Source organism: Apodemus sylvaticus, chromosome 10 (assembly GCF_947179515.1).
Source record: "Apodemus sylvaticus chromosome 10, mApoSyl1.1, whole genome shotgun sequence".
Taxonomy (NCBI): Eukaryota; Metazoa; Chordata; class Mammalia; order Rodentia; family Muridae; genus Apodemus; species Apodemus sylvaticus.
The window spans coordinates 89,278,595-89,300,575 of NC_067481.1; the positions used below are offsets into that span (position 1 = coordinate 89,278,595).

General features: G+C 42.8%; 1 protein-coding gene across 1 annotated transcript in view; it reads left to right on the forward strand.

Annotated features, from left to right (window-relative positions):
• Tenm2 (teneurin transmembrane protein 2) overlaps positions 1 to 21,981 on the forward strand; it is a 922,633-nt gene that overhangs the window by 638,040 nt on the left and 262,612 nt on the right. The window contains exon 4 of the mRNA XM_052195978.1: positions 15,813 to 16,047. Within this exon, the coding sequence (XP_052051938.1) occupies positions 15,813 to 16,047 (235 nt within the window). The remainder of the gene's footprint in view (positions 1 to 15,812; positions 16,048 to 21,981) is intronic.

The window sequence follows — 21,981 nt, forward strand, 5'->3', positions numbered from 1 at the left end:
AATAAAGACATGTATGGGAAAATGAGGCATCTGGGCAGCTACTGTCCCCAAGGAGACAGCCCAGCTAGGCTGGCCTGTGGCTTACACAGATCTCCAGCATCAGGGGACTCTTTTTTCCCTGCCTTCCTGTACACCTGCACTGTGTGTCCTGAAGCCCTTGCATCCAGGGTAGATGCCTAACAACCGATTGTTGAGCAGACACGTGGATAAACGGGCATGTGCGTGAGGGAAAGGGGAAAAGCTGGAGCTTTGAAACCCGACAATGGAAGGTCTCAGCCCCAGGTTGCTGTTCCTGTACGAGGAGGATTTAGTCGGTAAGAAAGCAATGGGAATCTTGTGGAGAGAGCTATTCTTTCTTTGGATTTCCATCATTGGATATAAAAGAGTTTATCAAGGGACTACTTATATATGATTTTGCTAGGCTCTTTAGAGAGAAAAGCCCATGGGATAAAAACCTCAGTATACTCTGTTTAAGTTGGGAAGGCTTATAAAGAGTTAACAGGCTCAATGGGAACGGCAATGATGATTCCATAGACCCTGTGCCAAGGTGAGCTAGCGTTATACCTGAAACAGCACCCACAAAATTCCTTACATATGTAGTCATGGGGAGGGAACCTTTGGGGGTCCTTTATTACAACCTAAGCAGGTTTCCTGGAGGAGATAGGGTTTGATATGAAAACCCTTTGCCACACTCCTCTTTCCTCTCAGCCAGCTCTGTTGCTTTGCAAGTCACCAGCTACACGGATGAATCCAGATCCACCCTGATTCAGTGCATCTGAAGCCAGTCCTCAGTGAAGAAGTTTTAATGCTGTGGATTTGTGATTTGTGAGGGAGAACTCATGCTTTCTGCGGACAGAAAGGACCACAGGAGATCCTGTTAGTCAGTTTGGCAGTGAAATGTGTCATTCCCACGTGGGTATACGGGAGGCCTCTGCCCTCCTTCCCTCCGTGGGGATTTCTGACTGTAAGGCCCTTGTTGTCATGTTTTGGTTACAGCAAGAAGGGAAAAAATTGCTACAGTTTGCGTGAGATAGTTATGTCTTGGCAGAGATGCCCACACAAATTTGTTTCCTGAACTTTGAGAGAGTGCAAGCTTTTGAGGTTTGGGGCAAATGAAACCACAGTGTAGCCTCTCAGAAATATTATTTTTTCTGTTGGAATTTAGATGGCTTTTTGATTCTTTTGCCCTTGCCGTCTTTGTCAGTGTATAGCACCTAACTAATTGATCCAGCGATCATCTATTATGCCTACAGGAGAGCCCAGGTCCCGTGGATTCCGGACAGACTAGGATAGTAGATTTGCTTTCATGTTGTTTACATTCTGGTGCAGAAAGATACTTTTAATGGATGCTAATGTACACCAGAGACAGAAGAAACAAAGTTAGGGGGACAAGAGGGCTTTCTGAGAGCGTCTTCCAACGTGACATCTGAGCTCACGTAAGAAAGAATACTCAATTATCTGGATCCCCAAGGCTAAGGCTTCTGCAAGTGCAAAGGGCCTGAGGCAGAGGCCATGAAGATCTGGGGGGCTTGATTTTTACTTCACTGTTTTCTCCCAGACAGTCTTGAAACTAAGAGAAAGAGACAAACCTGGGCTAGAATTCTGTGCAACCCCAATGCACCCTTGGGTTTAAAATGACTCTCTTCTGTTTCCTCTGCCTGCACATGGTTCCTCCAAATGGTGGAATGACTCTTTTTAATCCTTCAGGTCTCAATCAAATATCATCTGATCAGAAACCCCCCCCCTTCTCAGATCACACTGTTAAAGTGTCCGATAGGCAGTGTTAGAAACGGCAATTCTTTTTCTCACCAAATCTGATTATTTCCTGTGAAGGATGACTCCCTCTCCACATTATGGAGTTAAGAATGATCCCATTTGAGGTGATAAATACTAGGCTGTTGCAGTAATGCAAGAAGCCCTGAGAAACAAATTGCTAATTCATGACTTAGACCATCTAAATGTGATGCACAGCTCAGTCCGTCGGTGAGCCGCTCAGCGGTAGATTCCAACGCGGCTCTGGAATGAGCCAAAGAAAGTTATGGGTCTGGTGTTACCATGGGCTTGTGACAATGCCAAAAGGGGGACCGAAGCTGAATGGGGGGAGGGGGGGAGGGGGGCAGCAACACTGAGGGAAACCTACACCTTCCTCTTACTTGTTTCCATAGCAACATGGCCACTCCTGAGAGGAGGAGCGTGGCTGCTCTAAGACCGCTTGCTTTTTGATGACTTTATATTAGTGTATGTGAACTGAAAATGTGAACAAACAAACAAATATATTGATCATTTTAATATTCTATTAGACCTAGAGACACACACTGTAATTCATTAGTTAAACATAAAAGAATATGTTCTTAGTAGTGAGTATTATTTGGGTTAGAGCTATTGGGCAAAGTTTTTTCTTAAGCCATCAAAATAGTAGTCTTTGAATCACAGGTTCTGCACCACCACCAACCCTTATTCACTGTGTGAAGAAAGAAAGAGATCATTTAGGCAAAAATAAATAAATATGGGTGTTCCCTGGGTGCTTCCTACTGTTAATGCATTTTCTAAGCACTTTGGGTGTATTAACTGTTATTCCGAATAAGGCCTCCTTGAAGATAGACCCTTTGATAGATGAGGAGACAGAGGTGCACAGAACTTAGGAATCTGTGTCCTGAGTACCTCCAGGCAAATCCATGGTGATCAGTGGTATTGTGTTGCCCTTAAGATCTTCTAAAGTACCTTTTATTATTATTATTATTATTTTAAAGTGTAGACAAATAGAAAAGCGCACACCAAATTTATAATTTTATACAGCTCAACAAACTTCTATATAGTTGAAACAGGCATTCAAAATAGAAACATTAAAACTTCACATTAAGTTTTAAATTTTTAGTATTGAATATATTTTATTTATTTATCCATCACCAAAATATAAAAACGAAAATCCACGTCATAATTAGAGACAATAATTAGCTTTCTATGCTCTTTCATAAGTCTTATCAGTACCTGGGTCAGCCTTTCCCCTTGCACTTATATTTAGCTTTTCTTTCTCTCTTTTCTTCATAGTATACTGCACCGTGTATATTCATTTGCATAGATACATATTATTGGCGAGATTACACATATAGAGAGAGCATACAGATTGTTCCTTTATGAAATTATGTGACCCTGTACTATATTATGCCTCAGGGCCCATCTATTTTCTTGAAAACTTTTAACTTAGTTTTTCTTTAAAGATGAGTAGTAGTCATATACACATATGTACATGCATATGCATATGTGTATATGTGTGTCATATATACGTATATATATATGTATGTGTATAGCCAAATTTTGCCAAATTTTTATATTTACATATATATTTGCCAAATTTACATTATCCATTCATCTGTTGATCCACAATCAGGTTCATTCCAGTTCTTTGACAGAGTGACTAAAGCAGCAAGAATCATGGAAGTGACAATACATGTACGGTTGGATATTTTTTCCATAATAGCTATATTAATTTGCATCGCCTCTAACAGTAAATAAGGGTTCCTCTCTATGCACATCCCTCTAATATTTCTTCTTAGATTTGTTAACAATAGCCACTCTGACTCAGGTAAGGTAAAAGCTCAAAGTAGTTTCAGTTTGCATCTCCATGATGGTTAGGAATATTAAAGACTTTTCAAAATAGTTGTTGGCCATCTGTATTTCTTTTTTTCTTTTTGTTGAAAACTTTCTATTCAGTTCATTTGCCTACTGATTATCAATTTTATTCCCTTCATATCTAACTTACGCAAGTCTTTGTAAATTTGGGGTATTAATTAGTCCATTATCTAGTGTGTGGCTGGAAAAGATATTCCTCCCCTTCTGTTGTGGGCTTGTGTGTTTGTTGATCATTTTCTCACTGTATGGAAACTTTTTTTTAATGGTCTGTTGATCCTTAGCATTGGTTTCTGGGCTGTTAGTGATCTACTTCAAAGTGATTGCATACCCCAATGTCTTAAGGGTATCTTTGTATTCCCTTCTAAAAGTCTCCATATTTCAGGGTTCAAATTAAGCTCTTTGATCTTAAAGACTCAAGGAACCCAGCAATGGCCTCATGAAGTGGAGCTATACCCCAAAGCTTACTGTCCAGAGGAATGCAACTAGAGCCTATGGTCCTAAGGGTTTTAGCTCATGTTGCTACAACAAAACTAAGGGTTTTATAACACATAGGCCTCCCACTTGGTGCAGTTTTCTTCTCAGTTTGTGATTATGCTGGCCACTTGGGCTGGGGTAGGCTTTCTTACCTTTTCCTGCTTAGCAGCTGGGTGCTTCTGCTCATGGCCTACAAGGAGAAAGGCAGTGACGCTGGAGGTGCTCTGAGCCACTTTAATTGGAAGATGAAAACATCTCCAAGCCAGCTTTGGAAAAAAAACAATAAGCAATCATAGGTAAAATTCAAAAAAGACTCTCTGCAGTGCTTGAGCCAGGGGGCCCTGGGCAATGAATGATGATTCAGGAAGCACTCAGCATGGGGTAAACACTTGCCCCTTCTCTGTGTGAGTGTGTGTGTGTGTGTGTGTGTGTGTGTGTGTTAAATGTCTCCAGAACTACTCCTCTATTTCCCCATTACATCAGCTGTCCCTTGACAAGAAAAGAGACGCAGTCCATGATCTGACATTCAGCTGACTTCTGTTTATATAGTATGGAGAAACTTTTGTTCTCTTGCCCTATATGGCATGTACCAGGAGAGATTTGGGGAAAAGGTCACCCAGATAGTAAATAATTCTGCTGAGCTTTGAAGTGAAAATGCTCCAGGATCCTTTATCCCCATCCTTGCCATTTAACCGGGTGCTTCCCATCCTTCTTGTGGTTCGGGAATGGTACAGATCAGAGTCTGTCCTTGCCAGTGTTTATCAGAGGTCCCTGGTAGGAACCACAATAGCATTTTATCTTTATTTTCTTTGTTTTTCTATATTCAGGGGTTAAGTGTGATGGATGAGAAAAGAAGAAAGGGAGGGAGGGAGAAAGGGGAAGAAAGGGAAGGAGTAAGAGATGGGGGACAGAAATAGAGAGAGGGGGAAGGAGTGAAATTCACCCAAAGGAAAGCATAACCCAACATCTAAACATCTTAATGGAAAATAATTCTACTGCACACACACACACACACACACACACACGCACCTTAAAAAATAATTTGGTCCTTGGAAAACATTCTGTTTCATGGGGTTGGAAATATCCAAATTGTCCCCAGCTTATTTTCCAATAAGACCTTGAGTAGCTGCTATTTGCTGAGCTGGGATGAGAGGAGTTTACATTTCCGATGCAATTCTCTGCTTAGGGGAGTGACGATGCAGGTCCAATAGCAGAGAGAGCATTTTCTGCTGCAGCGCAACAATCAACACAACGTTTGGGCGTATTAATAATTTCGCTCCTAAACTTCTCGACAGGGAGCTCATGGGTCTTAATAGTATTGTCAAGATCCTTAGGGCAATTGAAAAGCCCAAAATCATTACTTTCTACTGATAGACTTTTCTTTCCCAGAGGAGCCCCAAATACCTAGGGTAATGTAGATTTATGGAAATGCTCACATAAACTCTGCTCGGATAGAACTTGGCAATGAAAGAGCATCTTTCTTCTCTAGCACTTCTAGTGTTTTTCTCTCTCCGTGCATGTGTGCATGTGTGTGCAGTGTGTGCACATGTGCCTGCATATGTGAGACTCAGTACCCCCTGGCACTGACTTTATCTTAAGGAGTGCTTTTTGATGAATTGGACCAAGTGAAGACTGAGTGTGGGATGTAATAAAGTGATTGCGCAACTGTGACAGAAGTCCCTTTAGACCTGTCTATGTGAGAACTTGACCTATATTGGCAGGTTGACTCAAGAACTATAAGTATTTGCTATTAAATGCGGAACACATGTTAGCTGTTGACTGGACACCCAAGTCAATTTTCTCCTTCCCCTGTCTTCCACAAGCCCCTGGCTATCCCCTGCTGGCTTTGGGCTGGGTAGCAATGGTCCTCTCCTCTCAGTATGCCCAGACCCATCCACTCCAACAAATCACAGGCTTCTTAAACCCTCTGCTTCCAGCCGACTCTCCAGTGGCCTGTACCTGACAGTTTCCATCTGGAGACTATCAACAGCATCGGGGCCCTGCCACAAAGCATCACAGGGAACCTGCTTTGGAGAGGGGCATTTTTATCTCTTAAGGGAAAGGTACTGTGCAGCTGTAAAAGTTGTACCCATCTGAGATCTAAGTTTGATGGGCTCCAACGGGGCTCTGCCACAAACAGACATCAGACATCATGGTCTATAAACCAGAGGGAATCTTCATTGTCATGAACTGTCTGGTAAGAGCAAATTCATAGAGACAAAAAGTGATTCGAATTTGCCAGAGACTCCCTGAGGGGGAAAAGGGGGGCAGAGAAGGAGGGAGGGAGAGAGATAAAAGGGATTGTTAAGGGGTGTAGTGTTCTGAAATTAGATTAGGCACTGGAGTTCTTGCACATCTCAGTAAATGTAATGGAGAAACAGGGACATTTCAAAGAGGTCAGTGTTGTTATAGCTCAGTTAGGATATTTGGAAGCAAAGAGGTGGCCAGGCATGATGAGGAACAGATACCCCAAAAAAGGCCAGAGGGGTTCAAGGTCACCTTCTCCCCTATCCTGCTTCCTCTAAGCTATAGGAGCGCCCTGGTAAAAGATATGAGAAAATGTAAAGAAAAGCGTGCCACTGAGTCCAGCAGCCAGTGGTGAGTGATAGAGACCCCTGGCCCGTCTCCAGTGATGCCACTCAGCTGTCCACTCCACACTTCATCCAGCACTAGCTTTATCAGACACCATGTTCTCCTGCTGGGCATGTGAGACGGGAGAGATAGACACATTTCCCTGGAGTAGTTCCCTGTGCATTTCAGGACAGCAGAGAAACTGGAGAGAAAGTATAAAGCCATGCTCTGGGGTGTCTAACTCAGATGTTTTTAGTACGGAAAGCCACCTTCCAGAAGTGGCACAGATACATCACACTTCATGACACGTTGAAGTGGGGAGACATGTCGTGTCATTGGAACCAACCTGCCCCTCAGTGGCCTCACCCTTAAGACAGAGGATGGTGCCCACTTTCAGACAACTGTGGTAACTGAAATGACCTATGTGTGAGCATGGGCACTCACTCCTTCTTAAGGATCGAAGTTAGCCTTCCAACCAACCTTACTCGCTCATGAGGAATGGGGGAGCTGTCGAAGCTTCGCTTTCTAAGTCTGCAGATGATTGCGTCTCCTGACAGTGATTCCCATGCCTCCGCTCTGTGGTGTTGATCTGTTGACACAGAGAACAAATGCACTCGCATGATTTTTCTTTCACCTCCGAGGTCATATACTGTATGTCATTGTTTCCTATATGGGAGCAAAGCCCCTGCCTTCGCTGACCCTCTGCTTGTGCAGACAGAACCCTTCCAATCTATAGGACAGTGCCTCCCTCATGCTGAAAGGCCCTGACCAGAGCTGGTACTGGGAGCCTGAAAATGAACATTAGCTCACCTCATCCTTTTTTATTTTTTTTCTCCCTTCTTTCCTCAGAAGAGCTGTGGCCCTAGCTTTCTGCGATCAAGTACTGCAGATGGTTTTGTCTGCCCTGAAAAACCAGCAGGACCACACACATGAGTCAGGAATAGAAAATACGTGCCCATTCTTTAGGGGTAAACCATTAGGTGGGTGCTAAGGCAGGAGGAGGAGCGGGCAAGCTCAGTACCCAAACTACCCTATATTTAGAGACAAATCGGGAAATCTCTTGGCAAACACAGGAGGAGGCTGGGTTTGGACAAGCCCTCCATCCATCTGTCCCTAGGGTGTTGGCAGAGTACCATGGGTCAGAACAGGGCAGGACAAGCCAGGATTGAGCTTGCCCTTGGTCCGGCCTCTGTAGACCTAATTGCTCATCACTCAGGCCAGGGGTGCAGACCAGAGCGGGAGGACTGGGAGGCCCTCTGGGAAGGCATAAAAGGGCTGGGAGCTGCAGCCCGGTTGTTCTGGCCTATTTCTCCTGACACAAGCAGCAGGCAGAGGTGGTGGAGAAGTTGGGGGAAGGCAGTTCTCTCCCGTGTCTCGTGGATTCGACTCTGCTGAGTCGAGCTAGAATCCTTCTGTATTGCTCTGTATACAGTATCAGGGCTGGGGTAGAGTCCCTTGTAAAAGTGCTCTGGCCTTATGTTGCTCTCTACAAGCCTGGGAGAGGAAGAAAGCCTAGGATCAAATGCCCTCTGTGACCCTTGCTAAGCTGTGTGACTGTGGGTGCATTGCTTAACTGGTCCAAGCTTTCCTCGCTGTATCTGAGTCATGAAGTTACATGTCCTACCACAGTGAGCTGGAATACAGTAGGGTCATGTGTGTTTCCCATTTGGCTCAGCCCCAATACACAAAGGGGACTTAATTCATGGTAGCCCCAGCCAGTGTTGTCGTTTTTGTTGTCAATAGCAACACTTAGATTGGCTATGGAAATGCATTGTGCTGAGTCCCAAGTCAGAGCCACATTCTTGGGACTGCCTCTATCAAAGCCAGGGGCCACGCCTCTTAGTCTGCTCTTATCCAGGCTGCATTTAAAATCCATGTGGCCTGGGCTTAGGAGTTTTGCCTCTATACATTCACTGGGTACCTCCCTCTAAGATCTGCCAGCTCTAAGAGCCTGGCAATGTGGCCGTGGTGTCCCAAGAGGTGCTCATCATATTCCCCATGAAGCCTTGTGTTACTGTGGTTCCTACTGCCATCGTCAGTATCACTGACTACAGAACCTATCATGTGTAGTTATCATTATATATATGTTTATATAATTTGTTGTATGATAAGGATTTTACCAGGCTCCTTATTTTTATTATATGTAGTATGTCTCTACTTCAGCCATGTGGATCCTAGGGCTTGAGTAGTTTAGGTCATCATCATTGCTGACTGAACCATCTTGCTGGCCCAAGATTCGTTACAATAGCATCTCATACAGTTTTCTTAATGAGCATGTAAGAAAGGGAAACTTGTGATACCCATTCTACAGATAAAGACACGGACTTGAAAACTCTAGCTTTCCGGTGGTTATGCATCTAGCACATGGTCAAGCTAAACCGAGGCCCACAGCCTGTTCAGCTGTCCTCCAGCACAGCCACTCCACTCCCCTTTCTTAGCCCTAACCATAGACTGTTGTTCTTTGAGATCTTCACCCCAGTTACCCTGGCTTCCATACAGGGTCAAAATAAACAGTGTCCTGGTGCCAATCTGACTCCAAAGTCTCTGCCAAGACCAATTCTGCTTTCAGCATCTTAAAGTAGCTGTCAGGATTCAGCATGCTCAGAAGAGGTGGATCTGTCCAAGGCAGAGAGTTCGTGGTTAATTTATCATCTCAGGGTCTGTGGGGGATGAAATACTTAAAGATCGGCTGTGGGCATGTCAGCACCAGAATGAGTGATTTATAAGCAGTTCAGCAGGCCCCTACTTTTATTTTTTCTCGCATGTACTTTATCATCCTTTTTAATCACCAAGAAAAATTGGTACCAACTATAAAGCAAGACAAGGCTGTCTTCATTGGTCCCTGCCCTCCCACACCTCCCTAGCCTCTCCTCGTGCAAGAACAGGCCCAGCCTGAAGGCCTTCCTCAACTGTTTACATAAGCAAAGTAGAGTAACAGCAGCCAATCATTAACCATTTATTCCCTTAGTTTAGCTAGCCTTAAAAAAAAATGTTTCCTTTTTGTTATCTGAAGTGTGGGTTGCTTCTTGCCTCCACATGAGTTTGGGCAACTTTACCAAAGTCAGCAGAAGAGGGAGCAGCTGTGCCAAGAGACTTCAATCAGTAAATGTGTCCTGAAACTGATATCATGACTCAGAGGAGGACTGACTTCTCTTTCTTAAGTCAACCCCTAAGTACTTAGGATAAAGCACATGACTGGTATGCATGTCAGAATCAACCAGCAACAAGTGCCCCATAAGAGGTCTAAACCACAGCAGCACAGTCTGTGCTGTCATGGGGCAGTCATAGCATGCACCCACCTTCCAACGTTTGCTCATATAGGAAGCATTATCCTGAAATCTGCTTAGTTTTTCTAGGACAACTCAACTTCTTTAGTTCTTGATAAAGACCCATTACAACCATTCCTTTTTCCTATAGTGAAAGGTCATTCAGAATCTAAAAGTGACTTCTGGTTCTCATCAGTAATGATGATCTGCCTGTTTTTGAGACAGGGACTTGCTGTGTTGCCTAGGCTAGACCATCCAGGGTTTCAGCTTACGCTCATCATGCATCATATAACTAGTCAGCACAAGGCTTCAGTAGCAATTGCCTTTTGCCCACCAAGGGCATACTCAGTAGCCTGCTACTCTATAAGCACTTACCTGATGCAGTTATTTGTATTTAAATCACATTATTGTGTAATCTTGCATTCATGTCCTAGGAGAGACATCAATAATATGCGCATCAAGCTAACCCAATAAATGTCTGTAACTCGGACATCATGGTTCTTCCACGAGGCTGCCTTCCTCATTTCCATTTCATCACAGAGTGGTGCTACACATCACTTTAGGAAAGGGCTTCTCATGTACTTGAGTTTCTTGAAAAACATTCATGGAAAGCAGGTACGCGTCTTGACAACCATTGTTTGAAACTTAGCAAATGGAAACCCTTTCCAGGCAGCAGCTCCCAGAATGTCTAGGCTGGAATCTGGAGAATGCAGAAGGTGCCTTGGGGGTCGGTCATCACCACCCACCGTATTCGAGGAGCATTTGCCATAATCACAAGGTGCCAGGGTCAAACAGAGAGTCACAAAAACAGCAGAGTGGGGAATCGGAAACACAATGGCCGTGGCAGCAAAGGCCATTGCTGCATTGAGGTGAGAGCAAGTATCAGTGGCACACTCGAGAAACAGCTGCGAGCGCACACTCCTAGCTATTCTTGGAAGAGGAGACACTCATTTTGATGCTGAGCTTTGCTTCAGAAATCTAGAACATCGCCACAGAGTGACTGAGTCTCCCTGATGTTCACACGGAAGGTTCCTGACCTGGGATCGCTGATCAGCAGAGCTCAAGTTTGGGTTACTCTAAATCAGTGGTTCTCAACCTTCCTAACGCTTTGACCCTTTAACACACTTCCACATGTTGTGGTGATTCCCCCAACCATAAAATTATTTTTGTTGCATTTCATAGTTATAATTTGCTACTGTTAATGAATTATAATGTAAATATCTGATATGAAACCCCCAAAGGGGTCACAACCCTCAGGTAGAGAGCTATGGCTCTAAATGCAAGATTTGGGTTCATTTGGAGCTATGATTTGTCTTCCCATCATCTTTCATCCCCAAAAGAACTGAAGTGTTTTCTGCCCAGAAATGCATAAATATATACCAATAGGTAGACCATTGTTCAATACCTTCATCCTTTCTCATAAGCACAGAGATCCTGGTGGGTTATCACTGCCTTGGTGCATGAGTAAAAATGAGAATTAAATAAGATAGTGTGTTCAGATGTCTGCAACTAGAAAGCAACAGGCACTCACAACAATGATGCAATAATTTTTCAGATTATTCTCTCTTAACTTCCAACTAATGCCTTCTTCACTCCGTGTTCTGCTCTATGTAGTATTATTTTTTTCTGTGTTGTACACATAGCTGAGAATATGGCTGCTGGGTGAGATGGGTGCATGAGCCCCTGCAGTTGGCATTTGTGGAAGGGAGCACCGGTAACAAGAACTTTCTCTTTTGTGATGTGCCAGATAGCTTTTGTGTTCAGAGTTGTTGGTCGCCTATTTGAAATGAAATAGCACATTGCTTCATAGGAGGGTAGAATGAACGAAGAACTGAGTGTTCTTTCAGCTTACCCTACTCTTATTTCTCTGCGTTTTTCCTTTTTTTTCCCAGAAAGTTCTAAGGCTTCCTTTTAGGTGAACTGGAAAGAGGCCCTTGACCTCTCTTTCAATTAATGTGGCTGCTCACTGTCCAGTGTATATGGGACATACCACACAGCAGCCTAACTCATTCTTCCCTTGACCCAGGCATCACCTTTGGAGACCACACACACACAAACACACACCACAGGAATTCCACCCACTCCCAACACAGATGGACAGCAAGGGAAGACCACACAGCTGGAATAGTCAAGGAAGCTTGGCTGGGGTGAACAGACAGGAAGCAGGCCAGTTCGGGAACTCATTCAGGGAATTACATTTCTCATTTGGCTCTTTGTACTTGCAGAAAGTGTGTGGTCCTGAGAGTGGGGTGGGGGCGGGAGCTGGGGGCAGAGGGAGATAGAACGTTCTAGTTAGGAGCCGGGAGTGTGGATTCTCTTGAGCACACTGAGTCACCTCATCCTCCCCAGGCAAGTCTCTTAATTGCCTAACTAACAGGGAATAATGACACCACCTGGATGGGAGCTGAGGGGAGGAGAAAGTGAGAATTCATTAACCCTATGTGAGGGGCTTGGACAGTGCCTCTGAGAGATCATCATGACATCACCTTGCCCCTTACCCACCTCTCCCCACTAATAGGAGACAGACAAGTGCTAAGTAACTATGTAATCATACATTTCTAGTCAGACAACAATGCCAGCATATGTAATAGCCTGCGACAGCTATGAAACTCCACCAAAGATGTATTTAAAGTGTCACCGCTGCCTAATGTAAAACATGAATTACAGGTTCATTTGGAGGACACGATTTAAAATCTATACAACCGTACTGTGGCATTTCCCAATGGGTTTTAGCTTTAGTTGTCTTTTCTCTGAAAAAAAAAAAAAAAAAATCCCCCCACGTAATTTCAACCCAGAGACACGAACTTCAAGAAACAGGTTTTCTCTGTTCTTTACTTTGGCTTCTGTTTCCATTGGTAACAATGGCTCCAAACCTACCATCTTTTATGACATGTTGTCTGTCTTTCCCTTGGAATGCTTCTCCCAGCTTCCCAGGAACCCCAGAATGTAGATTACACCTTTCTGAGATGTAGTCTGGCCACATAAGGAGACAAGTAGTTGAAATCTGTGTCAAATTGCTTGTTTAAATGACTTGAGCTAGCTTCTTAAAGCCAGGACGGCAGGGGCTGGGGATTTTCAGAGTTGGCATGGGCCAAAATGACAAGGCTCAGCAGTCACCTGGTGAGCTGCCAACACTGACTGGAGGCCTCAGAAAAAATAGACTTTCTCAAAGGACACAAATTAAAAGTCATGTTTCAGGATCCATTAAAGGGAAATTATAGGCTTACATCACATAGAAAACTGCTTTTGCTTTCGTTACATTTAAAATACTGCATTGTGCAGATAGTTTGCTAGGCAAACCTTGGGCAGAGTCTTCCTGAGAAGGGATATTTACACGAGGACCTTTCCCGGGTGTAGTTCTTGTATGAGCATGTTCCTTGCAAAGATATAGAGGATTTCAGGATTTGTAAGATAGGCTGTGATTTGGAGCCAGAACTGTGATTTTGAAACATCTCCCTTGACCTTCTGCAGACGGTTCTCAAGAACATTCTCTTAGTGGAAAGCAGCTATCAACTTATTAGTCAGAGGGGGCTGGCTGACTCTCATTTTTTAAAAAGGTCTATACAAGAATATGTATGTTTTTAATACCTAATTATTTATCTGTCTATTTTGAATTGTCAACTTCTTAAAAACCCGGAAAACTTTCTCCCAAAGTCCAGGTCCTCAGTGTTCCCTACAGTTTGTCTTTAGCTCCTCAAGATAGCACTGACCTGGATCCTCTGAAGAACATTTTGTAACCACTCCAGTTCAGTCCTGTCCACAGCCAGAATGCTTAATTTCCTATCTAGTCATCACCGCAATTTAAATGAAAAGTTTCTATCTGAATGGGTATGTGTGTAATTGAGTGTATGTGATGTGTGTGTATGTGAAGTGTATGTATGTATGTGTGTATGTATGTGTGTCTATGTGTCTGTGTATGGATGTATATGTGAGTATATGTGATGTGTATATGTGTGTCTGTGTGTACATGTGTTTGTGTGAGTATACATGATGTATGTATATGTGTGTCTATGTGTGTAAGTATGTGTATGCAATGTGTATGTATACGTGTGTATGTATATATATGTGTATGTGTGTATATATGTGTGTATGTAACATATATGTATATGTGTCTATGGGTATGTGTATATATATATGTGTGTGTGTGTATGTGTATGTGTATGTGATGGGTTTATATGTGTATATGTATGTGCAAGTGTGTGTGTATATGATGTATATGTATATATGTGAGTGTATGTGATATGTGTGTATAGGTGTGTATGTGATATATATGTATATGTACATATAATGTTCATATGTATTCATATGTGTATATGTGTGTATGTGATTGTATGTGATATGTGTATATGTGTGTATGTGTGTATATATATGTATATTGTGTATATGTGTATGTATATAAGTGAGTGTATGTGATGTGTTTATATGTGTGTAAGTATGTGTGTGTATATATATGTGTGTATATATGTGACAGTATATATATGTGTGTGTGTATGTGTAAGTGTGTACATATGTGTGTATATGTGTGTATGTGTGTTAGTGTATGTGATGTGTATATATGTATGTGTAAGTGTGTGTTATGTGTATATGTGTGTATATGTATAAGTGTGTGTACATGTGTGTATGCAATATATGTGTATATGTGTATATGCAATGAGTGTATATGATGTATGTATATGTATAAGTGTGTGTATATGTGTGTATGTGATATGTGTGTGACTGTGTGTAAGTTTGTGTATGTGTGGTATGTATATGTGTATGTGTGTATACAAATGTGTATGTATATGTGTTTGTGATGTATATGTGTGTATGTATATGTGTATATATGTTGTGTCTGTGTGTGTGTATGTGTGTGTGTGTGTGTTCCATGCCTCGGGTATCTGATCTCACCATCTATCTCCTTTGAGACAGTGTCTTTGGATGTCTGCCACTATGTGTGTTAAGCTAGTTTCCCCAAGAGTTTCTGGGGATTCTCTTTTCATGGCTTCTCATGTACCAAAGAAAGGCTATGATTGTAGATGAGCACTATTGTGCCTGACTTTACATAACTTCTGGGGATATGAATCCAGATCCTTATGCTTACACAGCAAGTGCTTTACCCATTGAGCTGTCTCCCTGGCCCAGCAACCATTTTTTGTTGACATACAATAATTGCACAAATGTATGGGATACAATGCAGTACTTCAATACCCTGTGTGATGATCAAACCCAAGTAGTTAGAATCCCTACTACCTGAAACACAGCATTTCTCTGTGACAAAACATTTAAGAGACTAGTCTTCAATGGAAAACATGCTTTACTCTTGACTATAATTACTCAACAGTGCAGCAGAACCCCAGAACTTGGCCTTCCTAGGTCTGTGTCCACTGGCCAAATTCTCCCTACATCCCAACCAGCACAGCTGCTGATAACCATTATTGTATCTTCCACTTCTACAAGAATATCTGGGTTGTTTGTTGTTTGCTTGCTTGCATGCATGCTTGCATGCTTGCTTTAGAGGACCTGGGCCTTTAAATTTTACCAGGAAATGGAATAAAAACTTGTCACAGCCAGAATCAGCCTTGAGTGTATTATCTCTTCCATTGCAATATCAGATAATTCCAAGGATAATTCCATCCCTTGTCTACTTGGCTTTTCTAACCTCAATCCTCTTTGCTCTCTAATTGATGCATATTGATAAGTAAAAAGTAAAGCACAGTATTTGTTTGCAACTAATAACACCGGGGTGTTTTATGCAGTCCCAGCTGTTACCTCTGATTTGTGGTTTTCAGTCACTGTAATTGTGGGGACTTTGGCTGCAAAGCCTACCTTATAGGTGCAGAGTTGCTGAGAATGGACAGGTACTGATGGCTGTTTCTCCTTCCTCTCTTCCAGGCCCTCCGAACCACCACAGCCAATCAACGCTGAGGCCCCCTCTGCCACCCCCTCATAACCACACCCTGTCCCACCACCACTCCTCGGCCAACTCCCTCAACAGGAACTCACTGACCAATCGGAGGAGTCAAATCCACGCCCCAGCTCCTGCACCTAATGACCTGGCCACCACCCCAGAGTCCGTTCAGCTCCAGGACAGCTGGGTGCTGAACAGTAACGTGCCGCTGGAGACTCGGTAGGTCCCTGTTCCCCACTCTAAGTCACCGGGGTCACGTGGCTCTGGGTGGCTCTGAGTTCTGGTTGGAGAGACATTGCCAGCATAAGGAGACAAGCTTAACACCTCCTTATCCCTTGGTAATTTGACCCTGGACAATAGGTTGATCAGTATTTCTTTGTTCACACGTGTCTCCTTTTAATGCTTGTTGACTTTCTTAGACAGCTCTTGTGTACCCAACTAATAGAATTAGCATAACATATTTTTACTCAAAGGCTCATGGGAAATGTGCTTATAAGGGTATATTGACTGAATGCTGCTGATAAATTATGCATTTGGCCTTTCTTGAAGTAATAAATGAAGACTCATTTGAAATTAAGTGTTTGGGGAGACCTTGAAAACAATCCCCGATTCCAGACTGACAGAAGTCTAATTTTAATTTATACTTCATCCAACCTGCTGGCTCACTTCAGTCCCTCCTGTACACACTAACAGCTTGATGGCTCTGGGGCAAACAGGGATGTGGAAAAACAAACAGCGCAACAGGGAGGGACTTGTGGTAGGAAGGAAGAATCTGGAAATTATCCCTGGGACTGGCTTTGTTTTTGTTTTTCTGTGTTCTTTCCTTCACCTACTTTGACTTCTGGTCTTCTAAAAACCACGCATGCCTCCCGAGGGAGGCTTAAAGAGGACCCTGGGGACAGTGTGGGAGACAAGCCTTCAATGGACAGAGAAGGCCAGGAGTAGATTTGTCTGATACTGCAGAGCCTTGTGACTCCATCCCCAGACACCTTCTTGGGCTGTGTGCTCGTGTCTGCTTCTCTGAAGGAGCCATGGAGGAGGCATGCATTTGTTTCCATGCTTCCGAAAATGCTCGAGTCAGTTTTAAAGCTTTAATTATTCGGGCTGAAGAAGAGAAAGAATCCAAAGTGTTTCTGGAAATGGTGGATTCTCCTGCCCACAGCTGGAAGGAATTTAGAATGCCATTAACATTCGGAGTTGTTGCGTATCAGCGACTTCTTTAAAGTTTAAAAAAGTTGAAATCCTGAGCCCCAGTGTATGGTATATGCTCGCTAATGTACTCAACACTCACCTCTAATTTCATTTTATGACTTGGTTTTCATCTAGGCCTACAACCATCATTCCAAAGCTTGAAAGATGTCAAGGCAGTAAAAATCATACTGATGGATTATACAAAATAGATAATTATAACATCCATACTAATGCAGCAATCTCCCAACGGCCATGCCAGAAGCTACTGGTCAACCAAGCTAGAAGAGATTTTCTGTTCTGCCTCCTTGTGTTTAGGAAGCACTCAGGAGTTTATTATCACCCTCTTTTTATGTTAGTAGATGATTTTATATGAAAAAGGGTTTCTGGGTAGAAAGAGAGAAAAGAGAAAAGGGGACAAGGCTGTATGACTACCTCGTTGCCATCGGAATGAAGCCTTTATTCTGCATTTCATGTGCACGCTAATGTGTAGTTTCTATGTACATTAATACATTCAAACATTATCTCAGTAGAACCAGGAAGTGATCCAATGAGAACTAAGCAGATGATTATTATTTCTTCTTCAAATATACAGTCTAGATTAAAGGGACATTCCCGCAATAGGCCTCTGTTGTCACAGAAACAATAAGTTACGAGGGAACCTCATGAAGCCCTTGAGATCCCCATACAGTAAGGGAGGTAGATACCTGTTTATGTGAACAGTCTGTATCTTTTGCATTCAATTATCCAATTAACAGGGCTAGATCCATCAGTCTACTACTTGAAAGTAGTCTCCCCTTGGTCATAAGAATGTATATAAAGACATGTAATGATTGTACATGCATGTAAAACATTCAGACACATAAAATAATAATATACAAGTATTTTAAAAGGATACATATAAATATATCTCCCAGCTTCCTATGAAATCAATTGGTTTCCCAGGAGGCTTGTTTTGAAGAACCACTTCTAAGAAAATGCCCCCCTGCTGAGCACGTGGTTGAAAAGACCCACAAAAGCAGTGGGTCACTTGCCACTGTCTGGAGGTAATCTCTCTCAGCACCTGCTCTCTGCTCTCTAGAGTGCTTCTGCTGAGCCCTTCTACAAGTAACATTTCTCCGAGGACTGGTCGTCTTCAGTGATGTGCTTGGGAAAGGCGAATCAAAGATGAACTCTGCACATAGACAGGATCTCCAAACCCTTGAAGTCTATCTGAAAGAAAAGACAAGTGAGAGCGGCGCCTACATGTTCTTTGATCAGTATGTTCAAGATCCAAAAGATTAAGGAATGAGAGTATCTGGCCTCGGACTGGGGCGACTCCCAGAAATCAAGCCAAATTTCAGCCTTCTCACATCAGAGCGCAGAGAGCTCAAACAGACAGTGGCATTGCACACGAAAACTTTAGCATTAATCCACAGCACTTTTAGAATCTATTTTTCTTCTGGCATGGGAGTGTAGCTCAGTGACTGAGGACTAACCTTATATATGTAAAGCTCTGAGTTCAATCCCTAGCCCTGAAATAAAGAACAGCCCGGGGAAATGGCTCAGTTGGTACAGCGCTTACTGTATAAACATGAGAGCCTGAGTCTGAACCCCCTATGTTCATGTAAAAGCCAGGCACAGTAGTACATATCTATAACCTCAGCACTGGGGGTAGGGTATGGGAGGAGGTGGGAAGACCCTTTGAAACTACTGACCTATGTTGACAATGAATCCCAGGTCTCAAAAGCTGTGGCAGAGAACAGTTAAGAAAAATATCCAACATCAACCTTTGGCTTCCACCCACAGTTATATGTACACACATGCACACATATACACACACATGCCTACATACATACATACATACACACCACAGAGCAAATAAAATTAAATAAGTAACATAAATCTATATAACATATAATTTCAGCATAAATATATAATATATATTTTAACATATATATGTTATTTTAACATATAATTTTCAGCATGGTCTCATTAGCTCAGCCTTTATAAAAAGAGAAAAGGAGGTTTTAAAACACAACACATCTATTTAAAACAATGTTAATTTCTCCTCTCTTGTTATTACATAGAAATCAAATCCCCAAGAGTAATGCTGGAGACTGGGTAGGTCACGAATAAAATGTGCATATTCTTCTCCAAGCTCAAACACAACCCAAAGAAGGGGAAGACGCATAAAAAGAAAGTACACTGCATATGCTGATGGAGACCACACCTCTTTAATAATAAATAAGACTCAGTTCATCATGTGATAGAGAAAGAGCCATTAAAGGCATGGTATTCTGAAGGTTGATTGTGAAGCAGTCACAAACCGAGACCCCCAAGTGGAATTTACTAACAGCTTCATGACTTCCTCCCCACTCCTTGCAACTTCTGGGAGTGATGGACGAGCTGCTACTCTGGAGGTAATGAACAGGCATCCTGGCATCCCCGGAGAGGCTCTGCCAAATCCCAGTGCTTCTTTTAAACCAGTGGGGACCGCTCCTTGCCTCTCAGCATTGTGTGTTAATGTCCCTACCAGACTTAAAGAGGCCTCGAAAGTGATCCTTAGGCCATCTGATATTTCTTCAGTTTGTCTTGCAATATAAAGAATTGGAAATGCTGGTTACAAAGCCCTAGACATATATGACATGGGAAACAGAAGTAGGGCCAGGGAGATGGCTCAGTCAGCAAAGGGTTTGCTCTGCAAACACAAAGACCTGAGTTCATGAAAGAGTGAAGCATAGCACCAAGTGCTTGTAATTCTGGCACAGGAGAATGAGAGACAGACAGATCCCCGGAGCTCAGTGTCCAACTGATCTATCCATACTCACGAATTCCAGGCTCAATGAGAATCTCATTGAAACACATGGTAGAGAGTATGACTGCTGGCTTACACACACACACACACACAGAGAGAGAGAGAGAGAGAGAGAGAGAGAGAGAGAGAGAGAGAGAGAAAGGAGAGCTGTTCAAACGTAGAGCTGAACACATAGAAATCACGAAAATTTCTATATGCGCTATATAAATGTTAGTTCCATTAGAGCAGAATGCATGTAAATTTACACAACCGAAGTCAGTTTACATATGTGCTATAATAGGCAGGCATTCTACCATCTTGGGCATACCCTCAATGCCATAAGCCATAACATAGCCATAAACCTTAAGTACATGATAGAGAACCCCAGTGCAAGGCAGCCTGTACAATCAATCAGCACCCTCCATCTCCCCCCACTCCGTATAGAATCAAGTCCCGACATGCTTCCTGCCTGCCGTCTTCTATCACCTGTCTAGTCCTTCTCTGCAGAGAGAGCCAAGGTCAGGAATCTTCCTACTCGGCAGCTTCTTGGGAAGTGTCAGAAGTCAGCTTCTCTTGTCTAAAACAGTAGCAGTATCTCGGTGACAGAATCCAACCTTCCCTCTGTGTTTTGCTGAGACGAGCTCCTCCAAATCTGTCTGTGTAGCAGGTGATCGAGGAAAATCACTAAGCAGTACAAGGCTTCCCAGACTCTGAAACTTCGGAAACTCTGACTTTAATCATCCACATCATCAAGTTATAAACAAGTCTGCACGTTGCTTTTCAAGATGGCCATCCATAATTCATTCTAGAACTACTTATGAGAAGGCCTACTATGTGCCAGACATTGAGAACACACACACACACACACACACACACACACACAGAGAGAGAGAGAGAGAGAGAGAGAGAGAGATCTCAAGCCTTGCCTTTGCGGAAATGCTAGACAGGATGGGGCAGAGCACCAAGTGAACAAATAAATACCTCTCCCACAGTGAAAGTGGCCATGAGAGGTACAGAGAAGTCAGACCCATGACAAATGGGCATCAGTAAGGCTTAAAGGGAGTTCTAGGACTAGGGAGATTGGCTTAGTGCATAAAAGCATTAACTGTACAAGCCAGACAACCTGATCCCCAAAGCCCACCAAGCCAGAGTCACAAGCATCTGTAATCCCACCATGCCTGTAGGAAATGGGAAGTGCAGGCAAGAAATCTCCAGAAGCTATTGGGCCTTTAGCAAGAAGCTAAACCATCTTACACAGCAGTAAAGAAAACTGTGTCCCAAAACAAGGTGGAGAGAAGAGGAAAGAGACTTGAAGGTTATCTTCCCCAGCCCATATACATACAACACACACACATATAGACACACACACAGACAGACACACACACACACACCACACACACACATATACACATACACACACATAACACACACACAACACACATACAAACAACACACACACAAGAGGAGGAGATGGGGAGGGGGAAGGAGAAAGGGGGGAGGAAGAGAGGAGAGAATACCAGGGAAAGAAAACAGGCTAGAAAAGTCAGCAAGGCCATTATGAACAGGGCTTTGAACTATGATAAAGATTTACTCTACAGAATCATAGATGCCTTGAATAAAAATTTTTCTTTTTCAGAAATGTTTCCTTGCCACTTAGCCTTATACATATACCATCCACTCTCTTAAGCTTTCATGTTCTTATTCTTATTTGAAATTCAGGGAACATGGGAATGGGTAAGGCAGGAAGATCACAAATCTGAGGCCATCTGAGTTACGCAGAGATACTGTTGGATTGAATGAATGGATGGACAATTGCATTAATGAGATCTGAAACTCAGAATATTAAGTTACACATCACCCAACATCAAATGGCAAAGCTGGGATTTGAACTTGTCTCTACCCAACTCCAAATAGCACGTTCCTAACTGCCATGATGTTTGGAACTAAATAAGGTATTTACCCTAATAGAAAACAGAAAATTAACTTATCTCATCCAAGGAGAAGGGGAAATTGATGCATTATGAGTGACATAGATAAAAATGATATATGGATATTATTGGATATAAACTGAGTGGCTGTCAAAATCACAAACTGGGCATGATATAAGGAGCTCTTCGCAGCATCTCCAGGTATTATCCAGGTATTAGATTTCGCTATCTCCCAGGAGAGCTGATAAGCAACACACTCAG